Source organism: Diadema antillarum, unplaced genomic scaffold (genome assembly GCF_040938485.1).
Source record: "Diadema antillarum isolate AM-2024a unplaced genomic scaffold, OU_Dant_1.0 scf00000020, whole genome shotgun sequence".
NCBI lineage: Eukaryota > Metazoa > Echinodermata > Echinoidea > Diadematoida > Diadematidae > Diadema > Diadema antillarum.
Window position 1 is genome coordinate 850,362 of NW_027270909.1, and position 17,680 is coordinate 868,041.

Sequence of the window (17,680 nt, forward strand, 5' to 3'; positions counted from 1 at the left end):
ATTGACTGCTATCAAATGTTTGTTTTGTGATGTCAAAAATGTATATGTCATATGACTTATGAAAAAGCACGATGTTTTTTATCTGATCAATAAAATCCAGAAATACTAAAATTTGCATAGAACACTTAAACTCTGAATTTGTTAAAGTCAATGCACTTCCTATCATTCATAGAGTCAAAAAGGCAGAATTATACTACATTTCAATTTCTCTATCTAGGACATCTTTGACTTTAGGATTAGAAATAGCCCTATAAATATGTATCATAAGTGTTGAAGATGCAGATGTTCCAATGAATGAATACTTGGAGAATTGGGTATGAAGATTAGGCAAATAATCTGAAACTCTCTTTAAATAGAATATAGTAATATGTAAGAATACATGTATGTCCATGGTCATGTGTAAGCAGTATGCATGTGTGTGTATGTGTGTGTGTGTGTGCGCGCACATGCCTACTGTTACAGCAAATATACACACCACAATATCCAAAATTATATACAAAATTGATCAAAATAGGCATATAACTACTACATCTAATATACAGGGTGTGCTTTATGGATGATAGGCCACACAACATGAATGGAGAGATTGTATCAATACTTAATCCTTTCTGTATGGACTTAAAGGGACATTCCAGACGAATTCCATAATTTCACATCATGTCGTACATAAATCGACAACCCCATGTATAGATTTGTGGAATTTATTGTGGTACTTGAGCAGAGAAACAATACTTTGAAAAACCTTAAACAAATTACACTGAACAAGGATGATGACATAGGAGGTTCACATATTTCAGAAATGTAGCAGTGTAATTCCATAACAATACCGCTTGCTTCCGAGTTCACCTGTGTACAATCTATGCATGCCTTCTTCTTTTGTTCTGCTTCCTTGAGCCCCAACTCATGCATTCTTATAGTGACTCTGCCATGTCATCATCCTTGTTCATTTCGATTTGTTATAAATTTTGAAAATATTCTTATTCTTCATCCCAATTATCAGAAATTCTGAAACTCTGTCCTCAGTATAACTAATTTTATAGTTGTTCAAACGTAAAAATCTGAAAATCATCCGGAGGTCTCCTTTAAAAGATATGTATCACCATGCCACGTACCTCTTCCTTCGGAATGACTTGGTACATTACAATACACATGTGGGTGCGTATTGCTTTGTGTGTAAATGTGTGTGTGTCTGTTTTTTTTTTTGTTTTTTTTTTGGGGGGGGGGGGGTATAGGGGGAGTGGTTGTCCCAGGGGCAGTTTAACCCCTTTCCTGCCCAGATGTAATGTCAGCTTTTCTAACGTTATTATGTACATGTAGACTTCTACCTCTCTGCACGCTACACTGAGAAATCTCAACCCATAAGGGGTGTTTATGTGTGTAGGGGGTCTCAGGGGGGCCCGATGGGGAAGTCTGGCAACCCCTTTCCCGACCAGATATTGTGTCAGCTTTTATATTTTCATTATGTACACCCATAGTACTTTCATTGGACCAAGTTTGATGCATGGGCTGCATGGGGTAAATTACAACCGCCAGGGGGGCCCCGGAGGGGGGGGGGGGGGGACGGTCTGGCAACCCCTTTCCCGACCAGATATTTTGTCAGTTTTTATATTTTTATTATGTACACCCCTAGGCCATTCTTTTAGACCAGGTTTGGTCCATGGGCTCCATGGGGTAAATTACACCCGCCGGGGGGCGTGTTTTTTGTTTGTTTGTTTGTTTGTTTGTTGTTGTTGTTTGTTGTTGTTTTTTTTTTGGGGGGGGGGGCCCTGGGGGGACGACACCCCTCCCTCAGGTATCAGGCTGACGCCCAGTTTTGTAATGAGGGGGGTGGCCCCAGTAACTTTGAGGGGTCAAACCTTTTGGGCTTGATGGGGTAAATTGACCAGCAGCCAGCTCCTGGTCTAAAAACATAACGAGTAGATTTTCTTTGTGTGACCTTTATACACAGCCGATAGGTTCACAAGCAAAACACAACTAGGCCTGTACACAAAGACTATAATATAATTAAATGATACCGAATTATGTGTATATAGGGTGACCAAAGTCCCGTCTCCTGATTGGCTGCTGTTCAGGGAAGTACATACGAGCATTCATTGCTTATACGCTATATCATAATATCATTTTACATAATTTATAAAATGAGACCCAGCCCAGGCAGTGGACTCGTGCTGAGCAGTGAGCGCCGACTTCATTTCCTGCTTGGATGCCGCGTGGGTGTGATGTATTGTTAATCGTCGACTGGCAAGTGTCGACGCATGGGCTCCAAAATGTGTGGTGAGAGAAGCGACAAGACGTGTGATCGAACATCAAGATGAACAATCTTCCATTTTCCGTCACGTTTTGGCGATCTGGGGCATCTTTTCTCTGCAGCCTTTAGCCCACATCGCCGAGTATGTTTACCCGTATGTTTCGCTTCCCGTCAAACTGCATCTGAGGCATTTCATTAGCGTAGAGATCCCTCGTAAGTACGACTGATACGAGAAGATCACCGGAACGAGAAAAAAGACAAAATGGAGAAGGAGACGTCTCAGTGTGCAACGTTAAAAACAAACATGCAGACAAACATGCAGACACACCGAACCAGTGCTCAATAGAACTCTTATTGAGAAATCTGATCAGTGTTCCTCCTCTACTGTAGATCCGCCTCACCTGATTTGAAACGTTTTGTTAAAGCCTCGATCCAGTCATGTCGGTAAGTTTCCACAGTTTTCAAAGTACTTTGACGGAAATAATCGATGCAAGTATTAAAATAGACATTATCATTAAGAATGTAATTACCACTTAAATAGGCATACTCGTGAAATAGGCCCCACCACTGCGTATCCGTACAAATACTACGGCGGCTCGCCTGTTTATACTCGTGAATTCAGCCCCACCGTGTGGCGTTCATCTGTAGATAAACACGGCGGTGTGGCTTTCTTCCACAGTATAATACTCGTGAATACTAAATATTCGTAAAGCACTTTTCTTGACAATTTTCAAATTTGTTGTGCATCCGTTAGCTCGTATAAAGCATTATACTGTGAAAGAACCGTCGATCACGATCTAGACACTCATTGTGATATAAAACACACATGAATGGTTTTAACGCAGGTAGATCGAAAAGGAAAATCTGAATACTGAAAAGCCCTGTTCAACAGGGGAAGTACCCTGGGGAGAACACCTATTAAATAGCTCATGCGCCTCGCTGTCCTTCAAAAGACACCTTACGAATTGTTTGGTCTCTTGCTTTGATCGTTGCTCCTTCCTCAGTCTCAACACAGCATGAATCCAATGTCTGACTTTAAACCCAAACTTAAAGGAATGGTACAGTATTGGTGGAGATGAGAATTGGGCTTTTAACTTTTTGCGAGATACCAAGACAACACTTATGAGATAGTACAGAGCGTACCATTTAAAGAGGAATTCAAATTTTATTTGATGAAAATCAGGTTTGGAATGACTGAAACATCCAAAAACAGAGTAAAACAAAGCAATCGTAATAAAATGTGGGTCACACACTTTATTAGAATTAGTCGATTTTGGATATCTCAGACATTTCAAAACCATTTTCATGAAATAAACGTTGAATCCTCACGGAATTACATGCTCTTTCATATCTCATAAGTGGTTTCTCATTATCTCACCAAAAAATGTTAGAAACCTGAAATTAGGTCTCAACTAAAACTAGGCGATCCCTTTAATGTGCAATCTTACTAATCTTACGGCTAGGTAGCCTACATCTATGAGGAAAATCAGAACATTTCAAAGTCTCTACGGTGTAATGCTGTTACATATTGAAATGACATGAAAATTAAATATTCCATAAGTAACACACAGAACAAGTTTCACGATTTGACTGTAATAACTATAACAACTATTGATAAGTGTTCGAAATGCAATAGTTCTCATACACTGGCAAACCTTTCCCTTTCAGACTTACCCCCCCCCCCCGTATCACATTGCCATTATTATGTCCCTACCCTGTATATGATATACTGTCAAACAGGTGTTAAGTTAGAGTAATATGTCATTCTTAACTGATTAATAAGTGGCCCAGAATTAGAAATAAGATACAGCAATATGGTAACTTTGAGTTTGACTTCAGGTTTATTCTAGGGAGCCTCGAGGTGAGCAAGTCAAAGGTACTGCATGATTACCATTATTTTGAGAGCAATGCTTGTAGAAAAAAAAAAGTTCGAGTCATCGTATTTGTCGCATACGGCCTATGTGTAGCTCAGATTTACCACAAAACATCCTCCCATCAAAAATAAAAGATTAGTAAAGCCTAGAATACAAGGAGATATCACTATTTTTTAACTAAACCATGTAGACATTTCGGCATTTTGCATATCATTTGCACATGAAAAAAAAACACCAACAACAAGCATTAGTGTTTTGAAATAGTTCCAAAATGTGAGTAAGAGATAAAACAACAACTGCAAAAATCTGAATCTGTTTAATCGATGCTAAGTATTGTTAGATACACAAATGTTAACAGATGTAACAAATGTTTCCAGACTTAACCGTCTACAGTTATTTTTTTATTGTAATGTTATTGAAAAGTACTGATATCTTTTTACATTTTACGCTTTATTGCGAAAAATGACATGGTAGGATGTTTTGTGATGCCACAGACCTACACATATGCATCAAATGTGATATCTTGAACATTTTTTAGTCACTGCTATCAAAGTAAACTGGACCTTTAACATTGCTTATATTGATTAACTATTTTACACTGGTTGTTTCTATCAGAACTCACATTTTTTAGAGCTATTTTGAAGCACTACGGCTGCGTTTTTGCTTTATGTGCTAATGGTATTTCATGCCTTAGCTAACCAGACTTTAAAGGGTGTGTACAGTTCTGGTCGAGGTGAAGATTAAGCTTTTAACGTTTTGCGAGATATTCAGAAACTACTCTGATATGTCAAAGAGCATGCAGTTCTAAGGGGTATCAAAAGTTTATTAGATGAAAATCGGTTTTGAAATGGCTGAGACATCCAAAAACAAGGTGAAACAAAGATATCCTAATAAAGTTATGGCATGTCGCCTTTTATTATTAGCAAATTTAATTTTTTTTTTGGATATCTTCGCCATTTGTTCGAAAGCCATTTTTCATCAAATAAATGTTGAATCCTTCTTAAAATTACATGCTCATTCATATTTCATGAGAGGCTTTTCATTATCTCACGTAGGAATGTTCAAAACATGAATCCCTACCTCAACCAGTACTGTACAGTCCCTTTAATCAGTTGCGGTATTCGGTATTATGAACATGGAGGTAACGTGATTTTTGTCCGGCATTCGATGCAGAACATACATTATGATGAACAGAACTCGCATGACATTGCATGGCCAACATGCTGGCGGCGAGATGTCGCGCATGCGCTGTGGATCTCCTTCGCTAGGGGAAATCAGCCCCAATAATCTATTTTGGGCGACGGGGAATTTGGAGTTTCAGTCCGGAAGGAATGGCAGGAGAAGTAAGCAGGCAGATGAACGAATCATACTGTATGTCAGAGCGTGTTTCTACTGAGAGCACCTCACATCCCTGGCATCGTCACGAATTTTGTCCAACGCAGCACCTCGTATTTTATGACCACTCGAGCTGTTTCTACTGAGCGATGAAATACGAGGTGATGCAAAGGTGACGTGCAAATGCGGCGATTCCGGAAGTCAGGTATTTTTAAGTCACAGATTTGGGTCACGCGCGCACTGCCTGCTTTGCTACAACTGCGTCGGCTATTTTTTGATTAGCCATTTCTCTTCGTCTTCCCATCCAACGATACCCCGAACTAACATACTGGTATCCTGCCACTGACTGATGAGAAATCTTTGGAGATCGAGGGTCCAGTTGAGATTTTCTCAAGACTGCGACATACTAATGTGGTACTCTCGCGATTCGAGACAATATAAAATGAAATAACGCGGTGTAAAATCAAGTAAGTGATGAGGGCTTAGTAATGCAATAAGTTAGGCTGTTAATCACGCGAACAATAGGCGATGAATGCCACAATTCACATGTAACGTAACGTATGGCCTATAACACATACACAAGCGAGTTGGTACCAACAAAGCATGATGCGAACACGGTCGATCGCTGTGTGTACACACGTATTTTGTACACATGTGTGCGATGAACCGATTGAAAAGCGCGGGGAGAAATTCTAGACGTCCGATACACCACGAATTTCGCTACCCGGTGTGTTTCTACTGAGAATCGTCCTTCGCGTCACCACGCATCGACCACCTCAATAGATGGACGACGGAGCACCTCGCATCAGCCGGCATCGGCCACTACCAGATCTGTTTCTACTGAGGAAAAATTCGAGGTGTCACCACGCATCGGCTGGTATCGGCCGGCATCGGCCGGTATCACCACACATCGGCTGGCATCACCTCGAATTTTCGTCGCTCAGTAGAAACACGCTCAATGTCGTGAATACGTTAAAGGACAAGTTCACCTTCATAGACATGTGGGTTGAGTAACTGCAGCAATATTAGTAGAACACATCATTGAGAGTTTGAGGAAAATCGGACAATCCGTTCAAAAGTCATGAATTTTTGAAGTTTCTGCTGAGTCACGACTGGATGAGAAGACTACTATAGCTTGTGACGTCATATGAGTACAACTATATAAAGAAAGTATAAAGAAAATTCAAGATATTCTCACTTTTCTCACATAACAAAAGAACACTCGACTTCTCTCTTTCAGAAGTCAAGGGGAATAATATTACCCCTAACATTAGTCAGTAACAAGTCAAGGAAATGTGCACTTTATTCAAAAAGTCAAGTTTTGTGAAATTCTCTTTTTATTTTCCTTATATCGTTGTACGCATGTGACATCATACACTGCAGTAGTCTTCTCCTCCAGCAGTGATTGTACAGATGTTTTAAAAATTCATAACTTTTATCCGACGGATTGTCGGATATTCCCCAAACTTTCACTGATGTGTTCTACTAACATTGTTGCCTTCACTCAATCCACATGTATATGAAGGTGAACTTGTCCTTTAAGTTCGTGACATTATCTAGTGGAGATGCAACTCACTCTCTGGTACTACTAGGTGTTACAAAAACATTTCCCACTTTTGATTCTTAATAGTTCAAAAACTAGTTTATATCAGATAAAACTGTCATTGATAAGAGTAATAGCTGAATAGTGTACAATTTAGTTGGAGGTGATTTGAAATGAAAGCGTTTATTAGTTTCATGAAATCAATGATTTATTTCAATGTTAAGTTCCAGATTTTGAGCACATTTTAACCCTCTGTACGAAAATTGAACTTCACACAGGAACCAATGATGTGTATGTGAGTGAATGCTTACAATGACCCTGAACAATGGACATGGCTACCACCTATTCAGAGCTCTGCTGCAAGGCACACGAATGCTTGATTAATAATATTCATGTGGATTGCCCTGAGCACTGCTAGTCTGAATTCATGACACAGGGTGAACTGCATGTACATGCAAAAAGTGAGCACATGTTTCCTTGTGCTTGCATACACCGCATTTCACTATTGATAAAGACTAGCTGTGATAGTGGAATTCGTCATAAATATGTCATTGAGCATTCCAATCCTGGCCATTGTCCAGGACCATTGTCTGGTTATCAACAATTAACATACTCCTATACACACCAATAACCTCCTGTGCAAAGTTGAAGTTGAAGTTTCGAGGGCTGAAAATAGAGCAAAATCTGAAACCTAACTGAAAAATAAGAATGATGAATTTAACAAAACTGAATTCTATCATGCTTTCATTTTCAAATTACCTCCAACAAAATTGTACACTATTCAGCTATCGCTCATTTCAATGTTAGTGTTATCTGATATACGTGTATAGTTTTTGAATTATAAAGGATCAAAAGTGGGAAATGTTTTTGTAACGCATAGTAGTATTCACAATGCCGTGCGTGTTTCGCCATTGTGTTATACGGTTACAGCTCGTTATTCCGAAGGTTCGTTATTCCGAAGGTTCTTTAGTCCGAAGGTTCGTTATTCCGAAGGTTCGTTATTCCGAAGATTCGTTATTCCAAAGGTTTGTTAATCCGAAAATGTGATGAGGTTTGTTTAATATTCCGAAGGTTCATTAATCCGAAAATGAAACAAAGCCCGTTATTCCGAAGATTTGTTACAAACCCTATATCATTTCGGCCTCATGAACCTTCGGAATAGCGAACCCTTCATTTTCGGATTAACAAACCTACGGAATAACGAACCCTTTTTCATTTTCGGATAAACGAGCCTTCGGAATAACGAGCCCTATTTCATTTTTGGATTAACGAACCTTCGGAATAACGAACCTTCGGAATAACGAACCTTCGGAATAACGCAACAAATGTTCGGATTAACGAACCCTTTTTCATTTTCGGATTAACGAAACTCTAGGTATAGGGAATTTGTGTGTTTCGGATTAACGAACCTTCGGAATAACGAGCTGTAACCATGGGTGCCGCCATAAAGATAAAAACAAGCTATACGTAAGTAATAAATGAGTTATGATAATAGTCTACACTTTGTTTTTGCTTGTGGTTTGATTTTTACGAGGCCAGAAATAAGTTCACTGTATCCTCGATTATGCAACGTGATTCTGGTCATCAAATCGACATTGAATTCCTCATGGAATTATACTCTTTCATATTTCATAAGAGGTTTCTCATTACTAGTATCTCACCAAAAAAAAAGAAGAAAATGTTAGAAACCTGAAATTAGGTCTCAACCAAAACTATACAATCCCTTTAATGCATTTTTGTTTTTTCGTGTACACTCTGCAGCCTCCATTTTGTTGACAGGTTTTGGTGCAAATGATGTAAAGGGATGCAATATAGGCCTATATGAAGGGTCTTCGATCTATCATTTAACTCTCAGTAAGCCTGAGGTTTTGACCACATCTCATGATTTATACACAGCCATCTCCCCAACCAATGGAGTGGCACAGATTCGGCAATGACTCTGGAGATACACTTCCCTTTGCCTGACAAAAAAAGAAAAATTATATTATATATACTCCATTGATGTTTTCATGCATTCATTACGGCTAACCAAGTGTGCATAGGTCTCAGGCAATTTCTGGATGTTGGTAACGCTGATCATTGAGCATGCATGCTGCACCTACACCACGTGACAGAGACTTCGTACCTTACGAAATCCTGACAGGAAAAAAAAACCAATGTAATGACAATGAAAATAATGGTAATAATAATAACTACAGATTTTGACAATGCACAAACTAATACACATTATCGTCACTTGTATAATGCAAAAGGCCCTGATGTATTCTTTTACCATAAACTGTAAATATTTCATTGAAAAGATCGATTCGTTGATTCGAGTGATGAGTTTGAAGGTAAACTCATTCCACAATTTCGGCGATGCACATGCGTGAGAGGTTTGTATACTTAATTGTTTCACGTGATAGATCACAAGAGTAATGTGTCTTTGAGGCAACAACCATTGTAACGTTGTTTCAAACTTTTATTTTTACCAGGTCGGTATGAATGTGCCTCTGTAAACAGATCTGGATCAGTGCAGACTTCTCGAAAGTGCGCTAAGACACACTGAGATATATCCGATAATATACAAATGATGCACAGGATAGAGTGCGTTAGTGTAGGGGTAGTGCACTCGAGGGTATTTACAATTGTGAAACATGCACTACATTGTAAATACCCGAGAGTGAGCTACGCCTACACTAACGCCACGAAATAATCCTGTGCATCATTTGTTTTATAAAATGGGTCGAAAATTCGAAAACTAACATCATTTTTCAGCGTTTTTCACGTACCTTTGTGGGTCAAGACGTCCGAAGATGTTCGTCCCAAACTTTTACGCACGTCGCACTCGCGGAAGTCCCGCACATACAGTATAAGTATAAAGGGGGTTGGGTTTCCGGACACCCGCATGAAAACTTACTTATTTTACATAGAATATGCACCCTTTACCTTAAAGACTTGATATAGACTCCTCATATAGGCCTACTAGACAACATACTCTGAAAACGGCGTGAGAATTAACCTGCTAAATCGTTGGATTTGCTCTTCAAAGTGACTTCATGTACGCGTCCGGTCCCATAACGCTTGGTCTACTGTACTGTACAAAGTGTACGTACGTATAGTATACAAATATACTTGGCCTTGAGAGTTTCTTGTTAAAACTATGGGCAGAGGTGACTCCAAACTAGTACTATTCACTGAGGGTACAGTATACGTACGTACGCCACATATGTTATGTACAAGGGAAGACAGGCCGGCCGGCCGGCAGCCCGAACTAGAAGTTGTTTACAGGATTGACAGCGCGTACGCGTATGCATGCAATTCATCAAAGGAGCCGCCGCGCGCACAGACGATCGGCAATCTACCATAGGATTACAGGCAGTGCAGTTGTACTGAAGTAAAGGAAGGAGGTGTGTCTCATTTCAGCGCTTCCTATTGGCTACATTCTTGAACCCATTTTATAAATGGATATATACGACGTATTGAAATAGGATCATTCAAACGCAACGACCCGATATACCATAGGCAGAAGCTCATGGCTATGTCTCTCTCTTGCGCAATTAGTGAGAAGGTCTAACTTTCTGTAACTTGCTCATTATGTTTTTTTTATATTGCGTTGGATTCATTTGCAGAGATGCCAACGTCAAGCCCTTTCTTAACAGATCCTACCGCAGGAACGTCGCGACGACGTCCGGAGGATAAAATTCCTCGCTTTGAACAAAAAACAAACGAACGAACAAACAAACAAACAAACAAAAAACAAGGCAGAAGATTGCAAAATATAAAAGCAAAAGCAAAAGCTACCGCGGCAACGTCCGAGCAATATTATGCGGGGACCGTTTTAACAGGCAGGATAAAAAATATAATAAAAAAAAAAATTACCCGGACGCTACCCGGACGTTGTAGCGGTAAGAAGGCTCTGTTAACATGGTTGAAGCGGAGCTTCAGAAAGCAAGTTTAGGTATGGCCAGGGAGGTGGGAAGAGATACCTCTAACCTCCCTGATATGAGATGTACAGAGCATCAAAGTCGCCCTATGGAGAGAAGCGACCGTACGGTGGGGGGTGCGGGAGGGAGAGTATCCCCCCCCCCCCCAAGATAAGGAGCTTTAGAATTTGTTTGAAAATCTTGCCTTCTTCTGCGTACTAAATAGAGTTTTGCTTATTCGAAAATAAGGAACATGAATAGGTTCTCTCAAAATATGAACGTTTTCATGGTTTTGGATAAATCCATGCTCTGACAATTTCGGTTTTTCTTTTCCTGAGTCGCGAAAAGGGACTCACCAGGGAGGTGAGATCACCTCCCTGGTCAAAACCCCGTTTTACACATGACACGTATAACAGAAGAGCATTTGGGCACATACGACGTACTGCATGTTCAAATGCATACGACGTATATTACACGGGCTTTCAGACACATAAATCTACGTCGTATATCCATTTGATAACGCTGTAGTCTGAAATGGGGGACAGATAAAGGAGTTCCAATTATAATCCATTACAGAAACCTATTAGAATAGTGCAAATTGCATTTTTCGTACTATCAAGCTATAGGTATATTCAGATTCGTCGGAGATTATGTATCATATTTGTGTTCATTATGACATTGTGATTAAGTATTTTCAAAATGCATGGCTAGCTACATCCTCCCAACACTCTGACAGAGCTTACAGGATTTTTAGTACATGAATTCTGTAATAAGTGATGCCCTACTAAATTAGAGTTTATACTTGTTGAACAGTAATTTAGCAGCACTGCTGTCGTTCTTTTTTTTAAATTACTGGTATTTCAACGAAATGTTTGGTCACATCATCGTACACTTCGTAGATATCGCATGCTACGGCTTCAACGAATGTACTCATAGGATAAGCTAGACATTTAGCCTGGGTAAAAGAAACCAAAACCCAAAGAGAAATCGGAATGACTGAAAGCTGCAACATTAGCAGATCACATGCATCAATGAAAGATTGAGGAAAATTGGACAATCGATGCAAAAGTTGTGAGTTTTTAAAATTTTGGTGTTGGAATCGCTGGATGAGGAGACTACTTGAGTTTAGGGCATAGGATGTGTGGACAACACTTATAAAGAAAACATATATGAAAATTCAACTTGCTTTAATTTTTCTAAAACATAATGAAAGAGCACTTGACTAAGCGCTTGTATACAAAGCAGGGGAAATGAATACTAACCTATACACATAAGTCAGCACTAATTTGATAAAATGTGTAACTTTCATGAAAATGACTTTTTGTGGAATTCCCTCTATACTCTCTTTGTATTGTTGTCCACACATGACGTCATGAACTCTAGTAGTCCCCTCATCCAGCGGATCCAATACCAAAACTTTAAAAAAAATCACAACTTTTGAATCGATTGTCTAATTTTCCTCAAACTTTCACTGATGTGCTCTATTGATGTTGCTGCTTTCACTCAATTCACATTTTTCCTTGGGTTTTGATTTCTTTTAATTAAAACAGAGGAATCCAGTACAATAGTATGATAAGAAATCCTCACACAAGACGGATAAAAGTGAACATTTCGAAATTATCAAATTGGAATATCACGTAAGAAAACGTTACAAGCCTCTTTAGGACTCTACTAACACCTCCTTCATAATATGACTTCCTTTTCTTTTTCTTTTTCCTCCACCTACTTATTCAGGACCAGGAGCTTGATGACTCAGACCGTGAGTAAACTCTCATTACGAGTGTTTTGCTTCATTATTAAGTAAATTATCGTGTAAACAAACGCAGTTCTGACAAAGATCTATTTCAAAGTATGATCCACTCAATTGAGGGGTAAGGTATAGCGTTTAAACCAACAAACGTGTGCACTTTTTGCATAATGTCGATTTTTATGTTATTCGTGACTAGTTACCAAGGTAACCTCCCTGTGAATGCTGATAAAAGATGCATTTATAATGTTAGCTTGTTATTTTCCTTCTCTTGTAGTTTGTCAATTTTCACTAACGAAATTCAAGAAGAACATTGCGCTTAGATTATAGTTAGAATAAAGACATGACAACAATACACTCTGTGCACTCAATTCTACCAGCTTACAACTAGTGGTAGTTGTGAATAATTGATACAAGATTATCTAAATGCAATTCATTTCCGTTTAATTGCCTCTTCCTATACAAATTAAATATCACATGAACACGTTCTTATCAAACAATTATCTTTTTTTGTGTGAAGCTGTTGTTGTCGGGGAACTGTATTCAACTACTGTAGTGTATGCTTCTCTGAAACATACAATGAAAAGGTCAAGCTTCAAACAACTGTAACAGCTGGGATGCATGAATGCAAGCCTTCCGTAATGGAACATTTAATGAATACTTTGGATGGAAACGATGGCAAGAGATAAAAGTGATAAATGAATGTCTGTCTCGGCAAAATGATTTTCCAAAAAAACGTGTATAATGAGCAGGATGAGGCTTGAAAGTGCTGACGTCTGAATGAGTTTTTTTTTTCCCCATTGCTAATCTTATCTATTCAGACGAGTTTGGTATCACAGTCCCTCCTCTCGTTACGTATCTGAAGAAAATTCTTCGTGATTACAGCGACGGTCAGATCTTGAAGGTAAGTCATTGTATGATCTTTGTATATACAATATTTCTAAATAATCAAATGGCATGTCAGGGGCGAATCAGGAATTCCGTAAAAGGGAGGGGGCAAAGCTAGGGAGCGGGATAGGGGTGAGGGAGGTGTGTGTGTGTGGGGGGGGGGGGGAGTATTCCCCCTGCCACCTTAGGTATTTTTTTTTTATGTTAATGTTGGTCATCATGGGATTTCATGCCTACTTTTGATATAATTTTCAAAAACTTTATAACTCACTGTATTTATAAAATTGAAGAGGACGCGCGTCCAGTTCGCCCCACAACCCTGGATCCGCCACTGCATGTGAAAAAATTGAAAATAACACAATATAAAAACAAAACAAAGATGTTAATGCTGAATTCTTATATGTAAAGTCACTGTATATTAGAATCCACATAACCGGTTATAACCTATTTCCATTCTATCATGATGTCAAAAGTTCAAATCCTTCCAGGTATTTTAGCCTTGTGAAAGATGATTATAACTCCGATGTTGCTCTTCATAATCATGAAAACAAATGCTGGAGAATCAGTTTCGGCAAAGCCGTCTGAAATGGCAGGGTTGAAACTAAAAAGCTTACTGATTACGTTAGAGCATAATGTTTATTGTTAACATGAAACCTTTTCGTTCAACATAAAACCTAAACGAAGAAAAAATTGTGAGACAAATGAAACGTAGCCTATCGATGAGTGCGCTTTATTAATGCAGTATTTAGGTTGGGATCTTTCAAAGGAGTTGTTACTAATCCTATAAGTGATTGTACGGCACCTCGTTCACCATGTCAATTTAAAACTGGAAGGGAAATAAGTTTTAAGGCGATGGATTGTGTTGAGACTAGAAACTACAGTTTTGATGAAAATATCTTTTATTTGATTACATTAATTCAACATCGATACAATTGGATTTTGTACGTTTCCGTTTTGTTTGTTTGCATAAGGAAATTCTGCAAAATGCGGAAGACGCTGGAGCCACGAAGGTTAAATTTCTTTATGACGTCAGACAGTATGGCACGCAAACACTCTACAGTGACTCCCTGGCACCGTACCAGGGTCCCGCCCTCTACGCATATAACGATGCCAAATTCAAGCCAAAGGACTGGAAGGGAATACAGGAGCCAGCACGCAGCAACAAAGAGGACAACCCACTCAAGGTTGGCCGATTTGGCATCGGTTTTAACTCAGTCTACCATATCACAGGTACATTTCCGTTGAATCGCAAGAGAAGACGAGCATAATTTGTCCAACGTTCAGTGTCTCATTATTCAAAGTTTACATTATGCCCACCATTCTGTTTACTAGATGTTGTGTTTCGCATAAGATGTTGTCAGGAAAATGAGAACCAACAGGTTAGACAACAAATCTTTAATAAAGAAAGAAAATTCATGCCGTTAAACATAACAAAGAAGTGTATTATTTATTAAACCCAACCCCTTCTCACCACCCCCGGAAAATTCTTCCTCCACACTCTCTCCCCGCATACTTCCCTGTGGGTTAAAATGTTTCTTGCTTTTTGATGGAAAGAAACATCGAATATTTTGCACAAAAACAAATCCCAGGAAACTACAAAACTATCTACTACATAATTCAATACAGAAATAAATAACCTTGTAACCATTTCATTTCATTTCTTTTTGTATGTACACATCTCACGCGTGTGCGTATTATGACCTTGTATTCTTGCTATTATGTGATGACTATTGCCGATCATCCCCTCCCCCCCCCCCCCCCGCCCAACTCTTCTGTCTGGATTTACGCTGGTGGTGCGTATCACTGGCTTGCCCTCGTGCGAGTATGTGATAACTATCGTTGATCACCTCCACACTCCACGATACGGATTTACGTCGGGGTATGATACGTGTATGATACGTGTATATGTTTACCTGCTGCTGATTTCTTTTGTGTACTTACCTGTCACAAAACAATTTTAAATAATGGGTAAATTCATCAAAATCAGGGGGATAAAGACCTAATTTGTATGAAAACAAATAATATAGAATAAGGAAAATGACGCAAAGTTATATGATGACCTTTGACGATACATTGTTACATGGAAGCTTTTATTTTCTTCGCAGATCTCCCAAGCATCATGAGTGACCGTAGGGTAGCCTACTTGGATCCATTGGCGAAACACTTCAGAAATAATCATGGTCTCCCCCAGACAGGATTCCGATTTGACCTGCAAAACTCAAAGGACCAAAACACCTTTCGTGCATGCGAGGACCAGTTCCGACCGTATCGACAAATTTTCGACGATGTCAAAGACGGGTTCCGTGACGGACAATTCGACGGGACGTTGTTCAGATTCCCGCTGCGAGAGACAGAGAGTGAACTTTCTAACAAGGTTTATACGGATGAAAAGAAGATGGACGATCTCCTTGACGCTTTCCTTGTTGATGCGGATGTCGTGATGCTCTTCCTCCGGTCACTGAAAGAAGTCGAAGTTATGAAGCGACCGACTGACCAGAATTCTCGTCGCATTGTTCGCGTTAAGGCAAATGTTACAGGTCATGAAGAACAACCGACTGGGCAGGATCAGTTCGCGCGACAGTTGATGGAGTATTGTTCGAGAACTGTGGCAAATCGAGAAGACCTTACAATGTCCTATGATGTCAAGATATCTTCTGAAAACGTAGGAGGATCAAAGACTACCCGTTGGATTGTTTGCCACCACATCGCAGGTGCCGCTATGAGTCCAGAACTTTCCGATATGGCTGTTAAGCAGAATCTGTTGCCATGGACGGCTATTGCCGTTCCTGTCAATATCATGAGAGATGAACATGACAGATCTTTTGGAAGGGTCTTCTGTTTCTTACCACTTCCTCCAGGCGAAGAAAGCCGTACTGGATTACCCGTTCACTTGCATGGGTTTTTCGGAATTCAGAGTGACCGCCGGGCGATCAAGTGGCCTGGTCCAGATCAAACAGATGTTTCCGCGAAATGGAATGAATTGCTTGTAAAAGAAATTATTCCGTCTGTATACGTCAGAGCCATAACAACTTCAATAAATGCAGATGACGTCAGCGTGGAGAGCATCTACTGTGCATGGCCTGACGAGTCATGCGTACATGACAAATGGAATGTTATCCTAGAGCCTTTCTTTGAAAAATTGTTCGAAGAACGTGTCATACACAGCGAGAACAATGGATGGTTGAAAATCGGAGAAGTCGTCTTTAACGATTTGTCAGTGGAAGACGAAATGGAAGTGGTTATACTGAAGTGCCTTCGGTACGCTGATCAGCCCTACGCATCGCTCCCCAAGTTCTGCATGCAATCCATCAGGAAATACTTCAAAGGGGACATCGTCACAACAACCCCGGCACTTCTTCGTAGGTGCATTCGCAGACATGAGTCTGTCCTCGAAGATCTCAACAGTCAGGAGAAACTTTTGATTCTCGAATACATCATGTCAGATGGAGAGTACTCTGAGTTGACCACGCTGCCACTACTTCCTCTCGATGACGACAGTTTCATCCCATTTGAAGCTTCGGATGATGGCAGGTTTATCTCACTTGGAGACTCTCATAGAAAGGTGTACATTCCTACCGCCCGATTTCCACGCGTCCTCATTCCTGGTGAGAGTCAGTCTTTCATTCGAACAGCAGTATCTCAAGCACTTCGAGACTCTGTTACCAAAGTGGGTAAGTGCCGTATTTTACATCCATTTTCGCTGTATTTATACAACATCTTTACTTCACGTGTAGTCGGAGCCATACTCTGCTGACAAACAAATTATCTAAGTTCATAACATATTTCGTAGAGTATTGGAGGGAGTAAGATAACGTCCGTGTGTTTCCTTGACGTTCTCGAGAGGAGTGTAATCTAATCTTGTCTTTCATGTTTTGTTAAAAGATGCTCTTAAATTACAGAGATCCACCTTAGCGTAAGGAACGAAAATATCCTAAAACAAAACCTATTTGTAATGGTTTCTAATTACGCACATTTCGTCATTGATTACTGCAGTAAGGAAATTATTAACTCTTCTGTTTATTTTCAGTTGTTTTAAGTGAAAAAAATAACTGGATTAGTAACATGAGTGTATGTATGCACTTCTGGAATATCTGTAATGGTAGCATAAAAGTGACTGCTGATTTTCAATTGTCTTCTTTA

General features: G+C 39.6%; 1 protein-coding gene across 1 annotated transcript in view; it reads left to right on the forward strand.

Moving 5' to 3' along the window:
* The first annotated feature begins 2,313 nt into the window (after positions 1–2,313).
* The window catches only part of LOC139729876 (sacsin-like), a 28,004-nt gene continuing 12,637 nt past the window's right edge, over positions 2,314–17,680 (forward strand). The window contains exons 1-5 of the mRNA XM_071640803.1: positions 2,314–2,692; positions 12,640–12,664; positions 13,474–13,556; positions 14,512–14,770; positions 15,646–17,211. Coding sequence (XP_071496904.1) covers positions 2,687–2,692; positions 12,640–12,664; positions 13,474–13,556; positions 14,512–14,770; positions 15,646–17,211 — 1,939 coding nt within the window. The 5' untranslated portion in view covers positions 2,314–2,686. The remainder of the gene's footprint in view (positions 2,693–12,639; positions 12,665–13,473; positions 13,557–14,511; positions 14,771–15,645; positions 17,212–17,680) is intronic.